This window comes from Colobus angolensis, unplaced genomic scaffold (assembly GCF_000951035.1).
Source record: "Colobus angolensis palliatus isolate OR3802 unplaced genomic scaffold, Cang.pa_1.0 Scaffold74, whole genome shotgun sequence".
NCBI lineage: Eukaryota > Metazoa > Chordata > Mammalia > Primates > Cercopithecidae > Colobus > Colobus angolensis.
Window position 1 is genome coordinate 4,086,435 of NW_012121154.1, and position 18,075 is coordinate 4,104,509.

Sequence of the window (18,075 nt, forward strand, 5' to 3'; positions counted from 1 at the left end):
GCCATTCTAACTGGTGTGAGATGGTGGTTTTGATTTGCATTTCTCTGATGGCGAGTGATGATGAGCATTTTTTCATGTGTCTGAAAGCCTCCTTAAGTATCTATATTTTGTATATTTTTACGTAGTAAACTCAGTAATATAATAGAGATGTTCTCAGTACATATATATGTGGTTGGTGCAAAAGTAATTGTGGCTTTTTCTGTTACTTTTTCCATTAAAAGTAATGAAGAAATTTGTATTGGAAAAATCTTGCAAACAACACCATAAAATGAGATTTTATTTTATATATATCTGTACGATATCGTATACCATATCGTATATATTATATATTATATAACATGATATATGATATATAGATAGATCTATATATACATATAGAATGAAATTGTGTTTATATATATATGTGTCTATTATTTCACATAACAGACAACCAGCAGTTTTATGTGTGTGTATACAGATGTACACATGCATATATATATAAATATATACACACACATAAAACTGCTGGTTGTCTTACTATATTTATAAGAAGGTATTTCAAAGATAAAACTTTAGCTCATTTGATTCTTGGCCTTAAGGCAAAATATGAATAATCATGTGTATCACAATTCTAACTGTTACAGGAAGAGTTAATGCTATGTCTGGCTAAATATTTTCAGCTAGTAAAAGTCATATATGGCATTGATATATTGAGTTGTTACATAAGTGAAATAATTTTGTTTAATTGATTTCCAGGTTACTACTGGACCAGAAACAATATGAAAATGTAATGGTTGTGGATATTTAGGAACTAAGAGTATAGATAACATCTTTTGGAACTATAAACACAGTATTTCTTAACCAAATTCCTGAATACAGTGATACAAAAATCTTTGGATTATTTTTATTAAAGAATAAAAAAAAATTGTGACCTACAAATGTTTATATCTTATGTGGTTATAGAGTATTTCCAAAATTTTGGGAAAAGCAAATTTTTCCAGTCAGTTTGTTTATAATTAATGATATGATCATGATGATGACCCATATTGTCCAAAATAAACTTTCTTGGAAATTTACTGTTATTCTTTTTTACTCACTGTGAAAAACCTGATCAATTTTTCTTTTCTCATTTCCTCTTTGTATTTTACCTAGCTTCTGCCTTTTCCTCCAGTGATACTCCTATGCTCCCCCTTAATAAACAAAATTTGAATTTATATATATAACTATAAAATGTTTGTTGTTACTGTAGGGCTTTGTTCCCTTTCAACTCTTTATTGACATTATAATTTCCTCTGCTTGTTGAATTTATTGACATTTTATTTTTGGTCCTAGGGCTACAGAAAAGAGAAGAGACACATATATGACCACCAGTTTAGCATTTCTAATTGTTGAAAAACATACTCTTTGTGGCTTATAATTTATCAAATTCCTAATGTTTCAAACTAAATTCCTCAGATAATCCTGTTGTATTCATTCCATCCTTTCCATTTACTCTAATAGTTTCTTTCCACCTCTAGATTTAATTCTTATCAACATAGGTAGGTAACCACATTCTGCCAGACTGATCTTAACAAAGCAGATTTTACTCCTTTATAGGAACTTTCACTAGATTCCAGTTTCTTATACAAAATGTCTACTTGTGGCAATAAGTGCCATTTATTTGGGAATAATTGCCACCTAACAGAGAATCTCAACTTGCCTCTTCAACCTTATCTTGTATTATCTTCTTAAAGCTAAAGAACATTTTTATTGTTTAATTTTTATCTAGATTTGGTCAAATTTAGTGTTTTTAATCATTGCCTTTTTTCAGGCATGTATTATATGATTTTTGCTGTGCCTCATCTCTTAATTATTGAATTTCAATGTGAATGAAATAAGGCCTTAGCCTGGTGTGTATTTACATTTTGACTGATTGCTATCAAATATGAATAGACATTTTCATTTCATATTTCTATTATGTCAAATAGTGACAAGACATATTTTTGGGAAAATGGATTTATTTCACATTCACAGTTTATTAACGTATCTATTTTAAGGTCAAACCTTCTTGGAAAATACCTAACTAGAAGTAGTATCTCCCTCTTCTGCATTGCAACACAGTATCTCCATCTCTTTGTTTTTACTGCATATTTTACTTATTTTCAACCACGCATTATTTCTTCTATTTGAATGCTGGTTCCTTGATGAAATAACCTTTGCATATATACTTTCCAACCAATAGATATAAACCAAATAGATACATACAGAATAGATATATGAATGAATTATTTTGTCATAATTTGACGTAATAGAAATATCAGCTCCAAATTAATTTTGGTGACAATTAGTCAGAGTGTAAGTTCAAAAGAATTAGACTGGCTGCCTTCTTTCCTTCACAATGAAAATTAGTCATGCACCCAAGAGACTGAGTATAGCAACATTATGTTAAAAATAATTGCAAAATAGCAATTACTTAAAATGCTAGGTTTAACTGAACATGGATGGCTATTTAAGCAAAACATTAATTTGAAATAGTCAATGAGGCTCTCAGGATAAGATCTTTTATCTCTCAGATTTACACTATTGCCTTCTGTTTGCATTACAAACGTTAGTAGTTTAGTGGTTATCACCACTTTATAGGTTTACTAAGCATTACTTTAAATTGGGACAATGAAATATTTTATGTGACAAAATAGATTGCATGGATGATACCTTTTATCTTCATACCTAAATTTCATATTATAGGAAAATAATGAGTATACTACCTTGAAATTATCACTATGTTTTATTTTCTCAACACATTTTTCTTATACCTAAAGCCACGTACCATTGTGGCTTCATATGCTGTAAAGTAGCAAGAAATGGCAATTTTGTAAGAATAATTTGTCCCTGTCCCCAAAACTCAGATAAAATAGTCACACTTTTTTAAATGACAAGAATTTCCAATGGAATGAAACCTGTATTTCTGGTATATTAAAATTTTCTAACTTATTTATATTAGAACATGGCCTATGGAGATGCTTAATACACACCTGTATTTCATTTTTAGAATCCATATGGCAAAACTGCACGGTAATGCAGCCATTTGTATCTATTTTTGTGTTTTAAAAAGTCAGGCTCTGGGACTGGGCATGGTGGCTTATGCCTGTAATCCCAGCACTTTGGGAGGCCAAGGCGGGTGGATCATGAGGTCAGGAGATCTAGATCATCCTGGCTCACATGGTGAAACCCCATCTCTATGAAAAATACAAAAAATAGCTGGGTGTGGTGGCTTGCACCTGTAATCCCAGCTACTCAGGAGGCTGAGGCAGGAGAATCGCTTGAACCTGGGTGGCAGAGATTGCAGTGAGCCGAGATCACGCCACGGCACTCCAGCCTGGTGGCAAAGCAAGGCTCCATCTCAAAAAAATAAAAATAAAAAAGTCAGGCTCTGAATGAAAATCTCTTAAGATGTGTCTCAACCAAGTAATTGTTTTTAAAACCGCGTTATCGATGAAGGTTGATTTTCTGTAGGTATTACGGAAGTTCTTCCTTCAGGGACTATTCAACACAAGAGCTAGAACTTTTAGTATTTGACATAATGAATCGAATCTTCTTTCCTATGACTTTTATATAAAGACATTAATTAAAGAAGGCACACAATTCACTTCAGAGCTCCTTAGACATGAACTTAACAAGAGAATTGATATTGAGTGATTATATACACAAAAAACAAATGAGTCCATATATATCCTAATATTTTATTGGCAGCATTTTACCACATTTACAGAATTGACTTTTGTCTTTACTCTTTTAGATCAGCAAATAAGAATTGTAATGGCTTACATATTGCAAAATAATCATAGTTATTAAGCAACATTGTTAGTTTCTAAAGTAATTGGAACCTGAAATAAGAAATGAAACTTAGATATCTGATAGTATTCTAGAGCAATAAGTGATTTCTGTATCTAAAGAATTTAAGATAAGCAACTGGAAAGAGTGAGCCAGCGTGAAAAGCAATTTGAAATTGAACTTCTCAGAGTCCAATGTAATACATGAAAGCAATAATATCTGTATGACACTGTAACCCTGTGCCTTACAGAATGGGTACACATTCAATAGTAACAATTAGAACTACATACACAGCCTTTACTTTTAAACAATACAATAGATATAATGTAAGAAAAACTATAACACACATCAATCAGGGAGGAACTCTTTCATAGTATTATTCTAAAATACTCTGTCTCTAGGTGATCATTTGTTCTGTATTCTTATTGGAGAGTAGTTTTTAGTATTTAGTTTGCAAAAATTCTTAACCAGTTTATCAAAAAGGCAGGTCCTCCTGTTTCCTCTCCCAGGATTCTGCTAAAATGGTTTTGGTGTACTTCCTAGGAATTTGTATGTCTAAAGACCCTATCAGTTGATTTAGTGCAGGTGACCATGGCTTAGACACTGAAGAGGAGAGAGAAAATGTTTGACCAGGAGCAGTGGCTAACACCTGTAATCCCAGCATTTTGAGAGGCCAAGGCAGGCGGATCACCTGAGGTCAGGAGTTCAAGACCAGCTTGACCAACATGGAGAAACCCCATCTGTACTAAAAATAAAACATTAGCTGGCCGTGGGTGATGCATGCCTGAATCCCAGGTACTCAGGAAATTGAGGCAGGAGAATCACTTGAACCCAGGAGGCGGAGGTTGCAGTAAGCAGAGATTGCACCATTGCACCTCAGCCTGGGCAAAAAGAAAAAAAAGAAGAAAGAAAATGTTTTAGTCAGCAAATCAGAACACTCGGGGAAAAAGATATCAAACAATTAAGCCCTGGAGTGCTTCTTGTTCAATTGCATGAGGAAATGTGGTAAGTATTAAGAATGAAATTATGTTCATAATCTGGAAGCAGATAGCAAATTATGCACAAGTGATTCTTGAAAACTATCTATACCTATAAAGCTCTACTCTGAAAGGTAGAACTATATTTGGCCCAAGTCAAGAGATAGGAGATAATAGGCTAAATCCTAAAAGAACTTTTGATTAATTTGTTGTTCTAAAGATAATTATTATGAAATGTAATAGTCTTTGAATAAATTTTGGTTGAAAATGCTAATTTTGAAGAAACCAGGCCTTAAAATAATTTTATTTGGAACAAATGCAGATTTTTTTTCTTCCTGAAAACGAATATTTCTCTGGGTCCACATTTAATGCAATTATTTCTTTTTCTTTTTCTCCTTTAATGAAGATAGTGAATTGCTAGTCTCTAGAAATTCTATACATTTTTAGAGTTCAAATAGCCTTTTTGTAATGTTTTAAAAAATTACTGTGTCATTGATTTGAAAACAGTGACCCACCTTCTCCATATACAAAAACAGGAATTACCAAATTTTCACTTGGGTAAAATGACAGAAATAGATACATTATAACACATTTAATCTGTTCATTGCTATTTTTTTTTTCACAGATTCAAGAATGGCTCTGTTTAAATTGCCAAACCCAGAGAGCAATATCAGGACAGCTTGGAGACATAGGCAAAATACCACCTGTACCATCAGGACCCAAAGCATTTCCCATGCCTGTTCCTACAGAATCACCATCTCAGAAAACAGCAGTGCCTCCCCAAGTAAAATTAGTGAAAAAGCCAGAACAAGAAGTAAAAACAGAAGCTGAAAAAGTCATTCTGGAAAAAGTCAAGGAAACACTATCAATGGAAAAAATTCCTCCTATGGTAGCCACAGATCAAAAACAAGAAGAGAGTAAACTAGAGAAAGACAAAGCTTCAGCTCTTGAAGAAAAAAAGCCACTCTATGAAGAAAAAAAACTAATCTCTGAAGAAGAAAAGATATGTTCTGAAGAAAAAAAGCCACTCCTAGAAGAAAAAAAGCCAACCCCTGAAGGCAAAAAGCTGCTGCCAGAGGCAAAAACATCAGCCCCAGAAGAACAAAAACATGACTTACTTAAATCTCAAGTACAAATTGCTGAAGAAAAGCTTGAAGGCAGAGTGGCTCCAAAGACAGTGCAAGAAGAGAAACAACCGCAGACCAAGATGGAAGATTTACCATCTGGCACACCTCAGAGTTTACCTAAAGAAGATGATAAGACAACCAAAACAATAAAAGAACAGCCACAGCCATCATGCACAGCAAAACCTGATCAGGTGGAACCTGGGAAAGAAAAAACAGTAAGTTAAATTTTACCAACTTCTCACACTCTCATGTGTGAAATTATTAATTTTTAACCTAAGTATACAAGTTGCTCATTGGTAATTATATAAGTGAAGTTCCTCAAACAATGAATGACATTCTTAAAGAAGTATAACAATTGACTATAATGAAGAACTTTGGCCTTTTCACAGCTTTATGAAGTGTACATAAAGCATAAATACAACATTTATTTCCCTGTTTCTTATGCCTATCAAATAATCTATCAAAATCATATGGAGTGATAAAGAAGTTATCTAGTTTTATTTTTTTTCTTTACTATGGACATAAAACTCAATATCCCCCTTTAATGTAAAATAATGTGTCTTTATGTAAGTTTCTGTTTACTTAACCATTTGTTTACGTAAGAGTCAAGAAGGTTTTTCCCAGTTGAAATCATTTTAAGGTGTGGTCAGCTATAAAGTGATTGCAAAAAAAAGAAAAAAGGAAAAACAGTGATGTAACTAAAATCCAAAGTAAAAGTCTTTCTAAAATTTCACAAAGCAGTTTAATATTTAGCATGATTTTTAATATAATGTATTCTATTAGCAGTTTTATTCAATGTGTTTAATATTGAAAGATTATTTATAATCAGCATAATTTGGAAAAATATTCTTTTCTTTTTCTTTAATGGAAAATTTTCATTTAACCCATTTTAATGAATATTTTCACAAGCAGTTACATCCTTTTCAGAGGAACTCTGATATTTTTTGGAGCTATAAGAGATCTTACATTATACTTAACTGAATACATTTAATTCACAAAGGACAGCAATGACTTACCAGGGAATTAAATAATTTAATAGTATTCCAACTAGAAACTATAGTTTGTTTCACTGTGATTTAGTTGTGTTTTCTTTAGTTTTAACACATGCTTACCAACCCATCTCTGCTATCTGATGCATCACACGTTATCTAAGTAAATCCTGGTCTCCTTTCATTAAATGAGTTTTATCAGAGTCAAAAAGATGCCTATATGTATTCTCCATTCTAATGACTGAATCTAGCCACCACTAGCACCACGAATTGCTTCTTCTAGCTAACCTTTGCAGAGCATGGTGCTTGGTACTGTTTGTCCCTTTGTGGAACTTTCTGTGGCTTTCATGACCCTCTACTTTCCTTCTCTTTTTGTCTTTCTGATCATACTTTATGAAATCTACTTTGACTATCTCTATGATTTCTCTTTGCAAATTCCAGATGGTTTTCCCTTGTTTTGCTTTGAGCTACATGAACAATTTTTGAATACATGTATGTACTTCTTTTCCCTCTTTTGGGTGTCAGACCTGCATTTTCAAGTACCTAGTCAGCAGTTCTATTTCAAAGCCTCTCTGTAAATGCAAACTCAATATGTCTGACTCTTTTCCTCTTCTCTATAGAAGCAGTTTCTGCTTGTAACTTTCTATTTCACCATCAAGCACCTGTCCCCTGTCTGCCAGTTACTAATCTTCTGAGTGATTTAAGGTTTCTTCTTACCTGCCCTTTGTTCTCCGCAATGAAGGTATCACACTTCTGTCTATTAACTCCTGTTCCTCAGGGCACTACCTTACTTACTGCTTTTGTGACCTTTTGCCAATTATTTGAGCAATCTAATTACTGGTTAGGATGCCTTCCTTTTCTCCCTTCTCCAGTCTATAGCTGTCAGGTAAATGTTTTCTAGGGTTCCGATAATTTAACTCCATCACTCAGATGTTCCTAATGATTCCCTGTTGTGTTTTAAATATATTCCAAGCAAGAAGTTTTCAAATATTTCCTGAATGCAGTACTTTTTTCTTTTCTTTTATACCTTTATCACTTTCTTTTCGTTACTTTTTCTTTCATTATACAACCACAATATGTGTATATGTATTTATTTATAAATTTTATGTATGCACTATTTGACTAATATTTACCTTATAAAACATTCACAAAGAATAGAGAATAATTCATTGAAATAAACTAAAATTACCATTGTTATTTTATGTATTTAAATGCAGATAGTAAATGCAGATACATTTGATCACCTTAAAAGGTGTTTAATAGTGATATTTTAGAGAGAGTATTATGTTTTAATATTTTTTAAGATCTTGGTGTAAAATTTTATGACATAGTTGTTTGAAATCCAGCTTCAAAGTTAAGCTTATTTTGATACTTTGATGTTCAGTTTTAATGGCTATTCAGAGCACAAAAAAAGATAATTAAAAAGAATATGCTACAAATGGAAGAAGTAGCTCACAGTTTGTTCTCACTAAATATTGCTACCTTTTTTTAAAGTGTGGATTGTAAACCAATTATGAAAAAAAGAATTGGTAATTGCACAAATAAGTGTTAACCTTTCTTAATATCAATCATTTGTGTTTGTTAACTATCATAAAATGTGGGGCTTTTACAATACTTTTTCAGCAAACGATTTTCAAACCCATTGCATTTTTTGTCTAGAAGGTTTTTAAACAGATTAAAATATTCTGTTTTAAAGTTTGTTAAGTGAGCAGATACGATAACTTTTAAAAGTGACATATGTTATTTTGTATAGCATAATCATATAATAATTTCCAAATATTTATCTTCAAAGAGCTGTTTCCACATTATAATTTTCTCAGAGAAACAGGTATTGTTTATTTTGCTTTAAATATCAAATACCCAGCATATTGCTGACAACTAGTACTTATTTTCTTACTGTCTAATAAGTATTGTATTACTGAAAAGCACTTGTAATCCTCTATTTTTAAGTAAGGATCAAATCTCCACATTCTGCAGCTTTTTAACTAATTTTCCTTGAGATAAACAGTAAATATCTGTGTCATGGTCAAAAATAATGTCATATTCTCTGTCCCAGTACAAAATAAATGTTCTTCAAAATACGAAGGTCTTATTAGTGTACAGTGTACTACATCAGTAATATCTTGAGGCAGTCTGTCTAATTCTGGCTTACTTGTAATGAATAAGTTTTTTTTCATGTACTGCCATCTCCCTAACCTTATTCTTTAAAATTATAATTCCGATCAGAGAAGTTACTTCTCAATTTTTAATTTTTTTTATTTAAAAAATATACATTTTTTTGAATTAAACAAATCAGTCCACATTGAGGCTATATTGTTCATTGGTACGTTTTTCCTTGAGGGTTCACGATAGTAATTCTTAAAATATTTTATTATTAATTAAAGAGAAATAGGAACTATTATGAACTGAATATGTAAAGAAATCTCCATAGTTGGATTATATTATTATTAGATCTTTTGCTACAAATTTATTCTAATATTTTTTCCCAAACCTTCCACAATTATTTCTTTGTTTCTTCCAACAACATTTGCTGACAAAGGAATGTAGTTTGATTTGTCACTATATTGATTCCACATATTACTTTAGTCATTTTTTCATGACAAAAAAAAAAAATTCCCCATCTGTTATGTAATTTTTCTTATTGAGCAAGAAAATTCAAAAGAATATTCCCAATGGTTATTATTCAAATTAGTGAAAACTCATAAAGTACTAGAAAACTTATTTACTGAAAATTACAGAAGTTTGTGATAGTGTCATAATACCACTGGCTTTGATTCAAAGCACGTTCTGTATTTAGGGTACGGTTTATTATTAGCAATAATAGATGCAGAAACAGATTTCAAATAGCTTTCCTAATAATATCAAGCATTTTTTCCTAGCTTCAAGTCAGATCTGATTTAATTTGGTGATCACTGTTCTCACCTTGTTATGAAAACTGATGAAGAGCTTGTAACAATATGAAAAGTGTTAGCTTTCTTATGAGTGCATGTGTGTATATCTTACATTACTAGTTTGATCTTTAACAAATGATTTTTTTTGCAGAAATTTTTTTCTACTACTTAGCTATTATAGGAAAATTGGTTTAGTTAAAACTAGGTGATTATTGTAACTACAAACCATAAATCTGCATAACTGAACCATAAGTTTCAACGTAAAGGTGAGCAAGTGAAGTGGTTGCCTCACTCTAACTTCTCTTTGTAGTTGGTTGCCTCATTATAACTTCCGGCCTTCTCCCAGGATTCCTCACAGAGCATGTGACCAACTGACATGACATGTGAGATAATAGTATTGCCCATCTATTGATTAAATATTAGTGCATTTTAATTTATCCTCTATTTTGGATTTAAAAATACAACTAAAATCGTAGTGTCTTCTCATTGTATTCCACTGAAGCACTTTGCATAGCTACCAGGGTATATGCACCCCACAGCGGAGACTCCTGTCTAAATGGCTTAGTTGGCTTTCTCAGCCTTCTGGAATCTGGCTCCAACACAACTTTCAAGCAACTGCTAACGTTCCCTATGGGGAGACATTAAAGAAAAACAGCCAAATATGCCGTTGTGTGTTTCCTGAACATAGCTTGTGCTTTCTCCTTTGTGAGCCTGTTCTCAGTTTTTGTATGTGCACTGATGCTGCACCTTCACATCATCTGTCAGAAAAAATCCCACCTGAACCTCCACACCACTCTGCTAGCATGTCTTCCATGAGTCTGCCCTTCTCTTCCCTAGCGGTAGTCAGTTTTCCTGATGCAGAATTTTTGGCAATGATTAATTTCTTAATTAGTTTTTATTTACAATCAAAACAATACTCTTAATTTACCTCTTACTATTCAGGCTGCTGTGTTAAGTACTTCCTTATACAATGATTGATAAGGTTAATATTATGATAGCTTTAGTAAAGATGGGGAAACTGAATTTCCATGCCCAAGATCACATAGCTGGAAGGCAGAAGTACTAGAATTATAGTCCAGCTCTGATTACAAAGACTGTGCTCTCACCCACTGCACAAGATGTTTTTTCCTATGACACTTTTAGGATACTGGCTTTTCAGTATTATAATCATCCATCTCTCTTGGCAACCCTCACTGCTATAACAAACACTTGGTATAATATTTTACTCTATTTATATATGTGTATTATTTATTCATTAATTTATTTGTCATTTGTGTTGTTAATATTATTATAGTACATTGTTTACATTTCGTTGTTGCAACATCATTTTGTCACTTCATTCATTCCTGTCTTTCAAAATGTTTGTTGAATAGCATTAAAATTAATCCTGAAGTATAACAATTTGAAAATTACATACACTTCTTTAAATTTTTAGTTTAACATTTTAAAATTCATGTTCGCTATAGAATTTTATCTTTTTACTTATATACATAAACAGAATACTGTTTAAATATTTATTTGATACAGTACACTAAAATACTCTCCTCATAGAAACCAAACTTGGAACATTGTTTAGCAGGTACTTTTATTTCTGGTTAAAATGATCTGAGGGTTAGTATTCAAGTTACATATAGCCAATAAGTGACTGCCTAATCACAAAGAATGAAAAATAATCACGTTTTCTGTAGTGAGAAGGACTCCCATATTATAGTGCTTAGGTGTGAGCGTCCAATCTTTCACTCCAGGTCCAGTGAATTTTATTGGCTTACTTTTGTTTGGAGCATTTCAGACACTCAGATCAGTAATCTGCATTCATGTAGACTTTATGTAAATTATAAGATTTGCATTCATTGTTTGATTTTAGCTTTGGGAAAATTAAACAAAAACTTAACACTGCATCCTTTTTTTGCACAGTTTTATATGTCATCTAGAATTCAGTTCGTTAATAATATTCAAAACAATTCTGTTTGCCTTCAATATGGAAGGCTTTTGTGAAAAGAGCAAAACCAAATTTGGCAGTGCAGATGTGTCTTGGCACATTCTCCATTACTAGTGAAGGCCTCAAGATACACCACCATCGGAAGAGATCCAAATGGGGCTCCGTTCATCAGTGCCTCTCACTGACAGGTCTGCAGCTCAATAAATGGCAGGGGGTTATTGGAAGGAAAAGGAAAAAAGCCTAGAGAGCAAACACTTTGCAGACTTGCCACCTTATAATATGCAAAAGTCATTTAGGGGAAAAAAAAAAATCATTGTAGTATCACCACCATAGGTAAATAATGATGAAATCCTGTGAGGAGTGTGGAGGGAGGAGACCAGGCAGTGAGTGGGAGGAGGAATAAGTGGGTAGGACATGGTACTGAGTGAAGAAGAAAAGCATGAACACACGGGGAAGGCACATAAGGGAGATGGTAGAGCTGGTATTTTGATATTTATGTGTATTAATCTTCCATCTAATGTCACTTAATTTCCCTTGTTACATTATATATGTCTGGTCCTAATCTTTTTTGTATAATATCAGTAGAACCTTCAGAGTCGGTTATATAAAACTGTAACTTTTTAAATGATCCTCTGAATTGTTACATATAACCATGGTCACATTTCTTTCATATATGAATAGTTTTATGACATTGTTACATATATTAATATATGTAGACAGAAAATAAAGAATACACATGGCCAGGCCCGGTGGCTCACGCCTGTAATCCCAGAATTGTGGAAGGCCGAGGTGGGCAGATCACGAGGTCAGGAGTTCGAGACCAGCCTGACCAACATGGTGAACCCGTCTCTATTGAAAATACAAAAATAAACCAAGCTTGGTGGCACACTCCTATAATCCCAGCTACTCAGGAGGCTGAGGCAGGAAAATGACTTGAACTCAGGAGGTTGCAGTGAGCCAAGATCAAGCCACTGCACTCCAGCCTGGGCAACAGAGCATGACTCCATCTCAAAAAAAAAAAAAAAAACAAGAAGAATAAGAATACACATGACATCATGACATTATCAAACTTTGGTTGTGAAAGATCATTTTTTGACCTTTTATTCATAAGGAGCTTAAGTACCCCACCCTCATCATGATGGTGTTTACTCTAATTCAGTAAAGGGAGGATGGGGCTAGGGTTAAAAAAACACAAACAAGGAAGGACATTGAAATTATATTGAATTCCAAAAAATGTGCTCTGGCATTTTCTGGGATGTAATGAAATGGAAATTTCTCTCCACTATAACCATCCAGAAAGCATTTATTAGGAGGCAGATTCACCGTTGCTTGCCACTGCAATATGAGAAAAGAACTGAAATGAGTTTAGTGCTCATCAACCCTCCTACTATAGTCTCACAACTGCAGATAAGGAATTATTTATTGGAAAGACATTCAAATTGGTACAGTGTAGTTAATTCTAGGTGCACACTGAAGAGTAGGCATTACTTTTTGCACTACAGTTGTTAAGAATATATCACACTGTCTTTTTAAATTGAGTAACATTGTAAATTCAGAAAAAGCATTTTACCCTATAATATGCTCAGGATACATCATTGACCATGCATAATAAAGGTATATATTTGGATGAAAATGAATGTAAAATAAGCATCAAGCCAACAATATTTATATTTGATAACTCTAACTAGAAAAAGGAGAAGACAAAAAGGAAGGAGGGAGGGAAGGATGGGGGAGGGAGGAAGGGAGGGAGGGAGGAAGGAAGGAAGGAAAGAAGGAAGGAAGGCAAGGAAGGAAGGAAGGAAGGAAGGAGTATGTTTGTTGTGCAACCTTATATCTGTTTATTTGGGCCATAGTTAGATCAGAAGAGCTCATGCCAACTCACACACTGATAATATTGAGACAGTTCAAGATACAGATGTAGTGGAATTAAGGCGGCCTCATAGGCTAGAATGAGCTGTAGCATGCTCTTAGGCAGCTGTTCCCCTAACCCCTCCTTTCTGTAGGCTGTGAGACTATTGTGTCCTCCTTTAAACAGGACAACTAACTGAATCAGTTTTATTTTGCTCATATATATTTTTACTTAGCAAAAAAGTCTTCATGCAACAAGTCTCTATGTTTAATTTTTATTTAAGGCCTCTCTGATTCTTGAACCTAAATTGTCATCATGGCATCATCGTAGCCCAAGACAGGCAACAAGTTCAGGGTTGTGGTGTGTCACTAAGGGTCCCAGATCTCTGGAAAGCCCATGCTCCTGCTCACAAAAGCTATTTATTTTTTAAGGAAGCTGCTTTTCAAGATAAAACAAGATTTCAAAATCAGAAGGTATTTGTAAGTGACATTAGTGAAACACCTTTGAGATGGGATGCTGAAGATACATGTGATTAACAACTATACAAAAAATTACAGCTGGATATTTCTCTGTAGCTGAACTGATAAGTCAGACCAATTATTGCATAACTTTTTCAAAGTACATAATTTATAAACATTCATTCCAAGTGATATAGAGTAATGATATTAATAATATCAAGTATATATAGTGGTTCATAACTTTCAAAATGTCTTTTAAAAGCAATGCCTCGTTTGAATCATTTGACAAGAACGATAACCATGTATTTGTGGTACATGGCACATATGTTATTATGGCATATTACTTGCTTCTTTTTGTTTAGTGAATTCTCCAACATCCCTTACAACTTTTAGCCAGGCACAAAGCCCATTGTCTGATACTTTCTTGAACTTTACCTGACCTCATAATCCAAAAGTAAATTACGTTAGTAGAAAATTTATCTTTAAACATCTTCATCACAATTTAAAACTTTATCCTAAAGCAAATTTATTGAGAAAAGTAATCATATTTTTGATGGAAAATGACATTGAAATATGAAAGGGTATTCATGAAAGAAGATCAAATGTCGTTGAGAATTGACATTTAGTGAAGTTTAGTTTAAATGGAAACTAACCTTATCAATGCATATCAACAATATTTTTCTCAAACTTTTAAAAAATACTGACATATGGTTGAAAAAAATTTCCAAAATTATTTTTCAGTTCCTAATAGTTATTTGATAGTAATGGAGAGGCCATGTTTTTAGTTTAACCATGTTAAGTTTTCCTGTATCTTTATCTCCCTGCTTAGGAAAAGGAAGATGACAAATCAGACACCTCAAGTTCTCAGCAGCCTAAAAGCCCCCAAGGTCTGAGCGACACGGGATATTCTTCTGATGGAATATCAAGCTCACTTGGTGAAATTCCAAGTCTTATTCCAACTGATGAAAAGGATATTCTCAAGGGACTCAAAAAGGACTCTTTTTCACAAGAAAGCAGCCCTTCCAGCCCCTCAGATTTGGCTAAATTAGAAAGTACAGTCCTATCTATTTTGGAAGCTCAAGCAAGTACACTTGTTGATGAAAAGTCAGAAAAGAAAACACAACCCCATGAAGTTTCTCCTGAGCAGCCTAAAGACCAACAGAAAACTCAGAGTGTGTCTGAAACCTTGGAAATTACTATTTCAGAAGAAGGGATCAAAGAAAGTCAAGAAGAAAGGAAAGACACTTTAAAAAAAGATAGCCAACAAGATATTCCTTCCAGCAAGGACCATAAAGAAAAGTCTGAGTTTGTTGATGACATAACTACTAGAAGAGAGCCTTATGATTCAGTTGAAGAGAGTAGTGAAAGTGAAAACTCACCTGTTCCACAAAGAAAACGAAGAACTAGTGTTGGCTCATCAAGCAGTGATGAGTATAAACAGGAAGACAGCCAAGGATCAGGGGAAGAGGAGGACTTCATTCGAAAACAAATCATAGAAATGAGTGCTGATGAAGATGCTTCAGGTTCTGAAGATGATGAGTTCATCAGGAACCAGCTCAAAGAGATTAGTAGTAGTACTGAGAGCCAGAAGAAGGAAGAAACCAAGGGAAAAGGCAAAATAACAGCAGGGAAACACAGACGACTGACTCGAAAAAGTAGCACAAGCATTGATGATGATGTAGGAAGACGTCACTCATGGCATGATGAAGACGATGAAGCATTTGATGAAAGTCATGAACTTAAATATAGAGAATCTAAAAGTCAGGAAAGTGAAGAACTTGTAGTTGCTGGAGGAGGAGGGCTACGCCGATTTAAAACAATTGAGCTCAACAGTACAATAGCAGATAAATATTCTGCAGAGTCATCACAGAAAAAAACAAGTTTGTATTTTGAGGAAGAGCCAGAATTAGAAATGGAAAGCCTGACAGACTCACCTGAAGATAGGTCAAGGGGAGAGGGGTCTTCGAGTCTGCATGCTTCCAGCTTCACTCCTGGTACATCCCCTACATCAGTATCATCACTTGATGAGGACAGTGACAGTAGCCCGAGTCACAAAAAAGGAGAGAGCAAACAGCAACGCAAAGCTCGGCACAGATCACATGGCCCTCTGTTGCCTACTATTGAAGATTCTTCAGAGGAAGAAGAATTGAGAGAGGAAGAAGAATTATTAAAGGAGCAAGAAAAGCAGAGGGAAATAGAACAGCAACAAAGAAAGAGTTCTAGTAAAAAATCAAAGAAAGACAAAGACGAACTTCGAGCTCAGAGAAGAAGGGAAAGGCCAAAGACACCACCTAGTAATCTCTCTCCCATTGAAGATGCATCTCCAACAGAAGAGTTACGTCAGGCTGCAGAAATGGAGGAGCTCCATAGATCTTCTTGTTCTGAATATTCACCTAGCATAGAATCAGACCCAGAAGGTTTTGAAATAAGCCCGGAAAAAATAATAGAAGTACAAAAAGTTTATAAATTGCCCACAGCTGTGTCATTATACTCACCAACAGATGAGCAATCTATTATGCAGAAAGAAGGTAGCCAAAAGGCGTTAAAAAGTGCTGAGGAGATGTATGAAGAAATGATGCATAAAACACACAAATACAAAGCTTTTCCAGCTGCAAATGAACGAGATGAAGTGTTTGAAAAAGAGCCTTTGTACGGTGGAATGCTAATAGAGGATTATATTTATGAATCTTTAGTAGAAGACACATACAATGGATCGGTAGATGGTAGTCTGCTAACGAGGCAAGAAGAAGAAAATGGATTTATGCAGCAGAGAGGAAGAGAGCAAAAGATAAGACTTTCAGAACAAATTTATGAAGATCCTATGCAGAAAATTACAGACCTCCAGAAAGAGTTTTATGAGTTAGAAAGCTTACATTCTGTTGTGCCTCAGGAAGATATTGTTTCAAGCTCTTTTATCATCCCAGAAAGCCATGAGATAGTGGACCTGGGTACTATGGTAACTTCTACAGGAGAAGAAAAGAAACTACTAGATGCTGATGCTGCCTATGAAGAACTTATGAAGAGGCAACAGATGCAGTTAACACCTGGATCTAGCCCAACCCAGGCCCCCATCGGTGAGGATATGACAGAGTCCACCGTGGACTTTGACAGAATGCCTGATGCATCTTTGACATCAAGTGTTCTCTCAGGAGCATCTCTTACAGATTCGACCAGCAGTGCAACACTGTCTATCCCAGATGTTAAAATAACCCAACATTTTTCAACAGAAGAAATTGAGGATGAATATGTAACCGATTATACAAGAGAAATTCAAGAGATAATTGCCCATGAATCGCTGATTTTGACCTACTCGGAGCCTTCAGAAAGTGCTACATCTGTCCCACCCTCTGACACACCTTCTCTCACATCATCTGTTTCTTCGGTCTGTACCACAGATAGCTCTTCACCCATTACTGCCCTGGATAGCATAACCACAGTTTATACAGAACCAGTGGACATGATAACTAAATTTGAGGATTCTGAGGAAATTTCTTCATCAACTTATTTTCCAGGCAGCATTATAGACTACCCAGAAGAAATAAGTGTATCTTTAGATCGGACTACCATATCAGATGGTAGAGCTAGTGCTGATCATATTATTTCCTTATCCGATATGGCATCTTCTATCATAGAATCTATAGCACCTAAACCTGAAGGGCCAGTTGCTGACACTATTTCTACTGACTTATCTATATCTGAAAAGGACCCAGTGAAGAAAGCCAAGAAGGAAACTGGGAATGGAATCATTCTGGAAGTTTTGGAAGCTTACAGAGATAAAAAGGAGTTGGAGGCTGAACTAACAAAAAGTAGCTTATCTGAAACTATGTTTGATCACCCACCTTCTTCTGTAATAACCCTTCCAATGAAAGAGCAGCTTTCAACTACGTACTTTACATCTGGAGAGACCTTTGGTCAGGAGAAACCTGCGTCTCAGTTACCATCTGGCAGTCCTTCTGTTTCCTCTCTTCCAACTAAACCTCGCCCATTCTTTAGAAGTTCTTCTTTGGACATATCAGCTCAACCTCCTCCCCCTCCTCCCCCTCCTCCTCCTCCTCC

At 34.5% G+C, this 18,075-nt stretch overlaps 1 protein-coding gene across 1 annotated transcript in view; it reads left to right on the plus strand.

Annotated features, from left to right (window-relative positions):
* Nucleotides 1-18,075, plus strand: part of PCLO (piccolo presynaptic cytomatrix protein) — a 406,268-nt gene that overhangs the window by 188,746 nt on the left and 199,447 nt on the right. The window contains exons 4-5 of the mRNA XM_011927761.1: nt 5,392-6,108; nt 14,849-18,070. Coding sequence (XP_011783151.1) covers nt 5,392-6,108; nt 14,849-18,070 — 3,939 coding nt within the window. The remainder of the gene's footprint in view (nt 1-5,391; nt 6,109-14,848; nt 18,071-18,075) is intronic.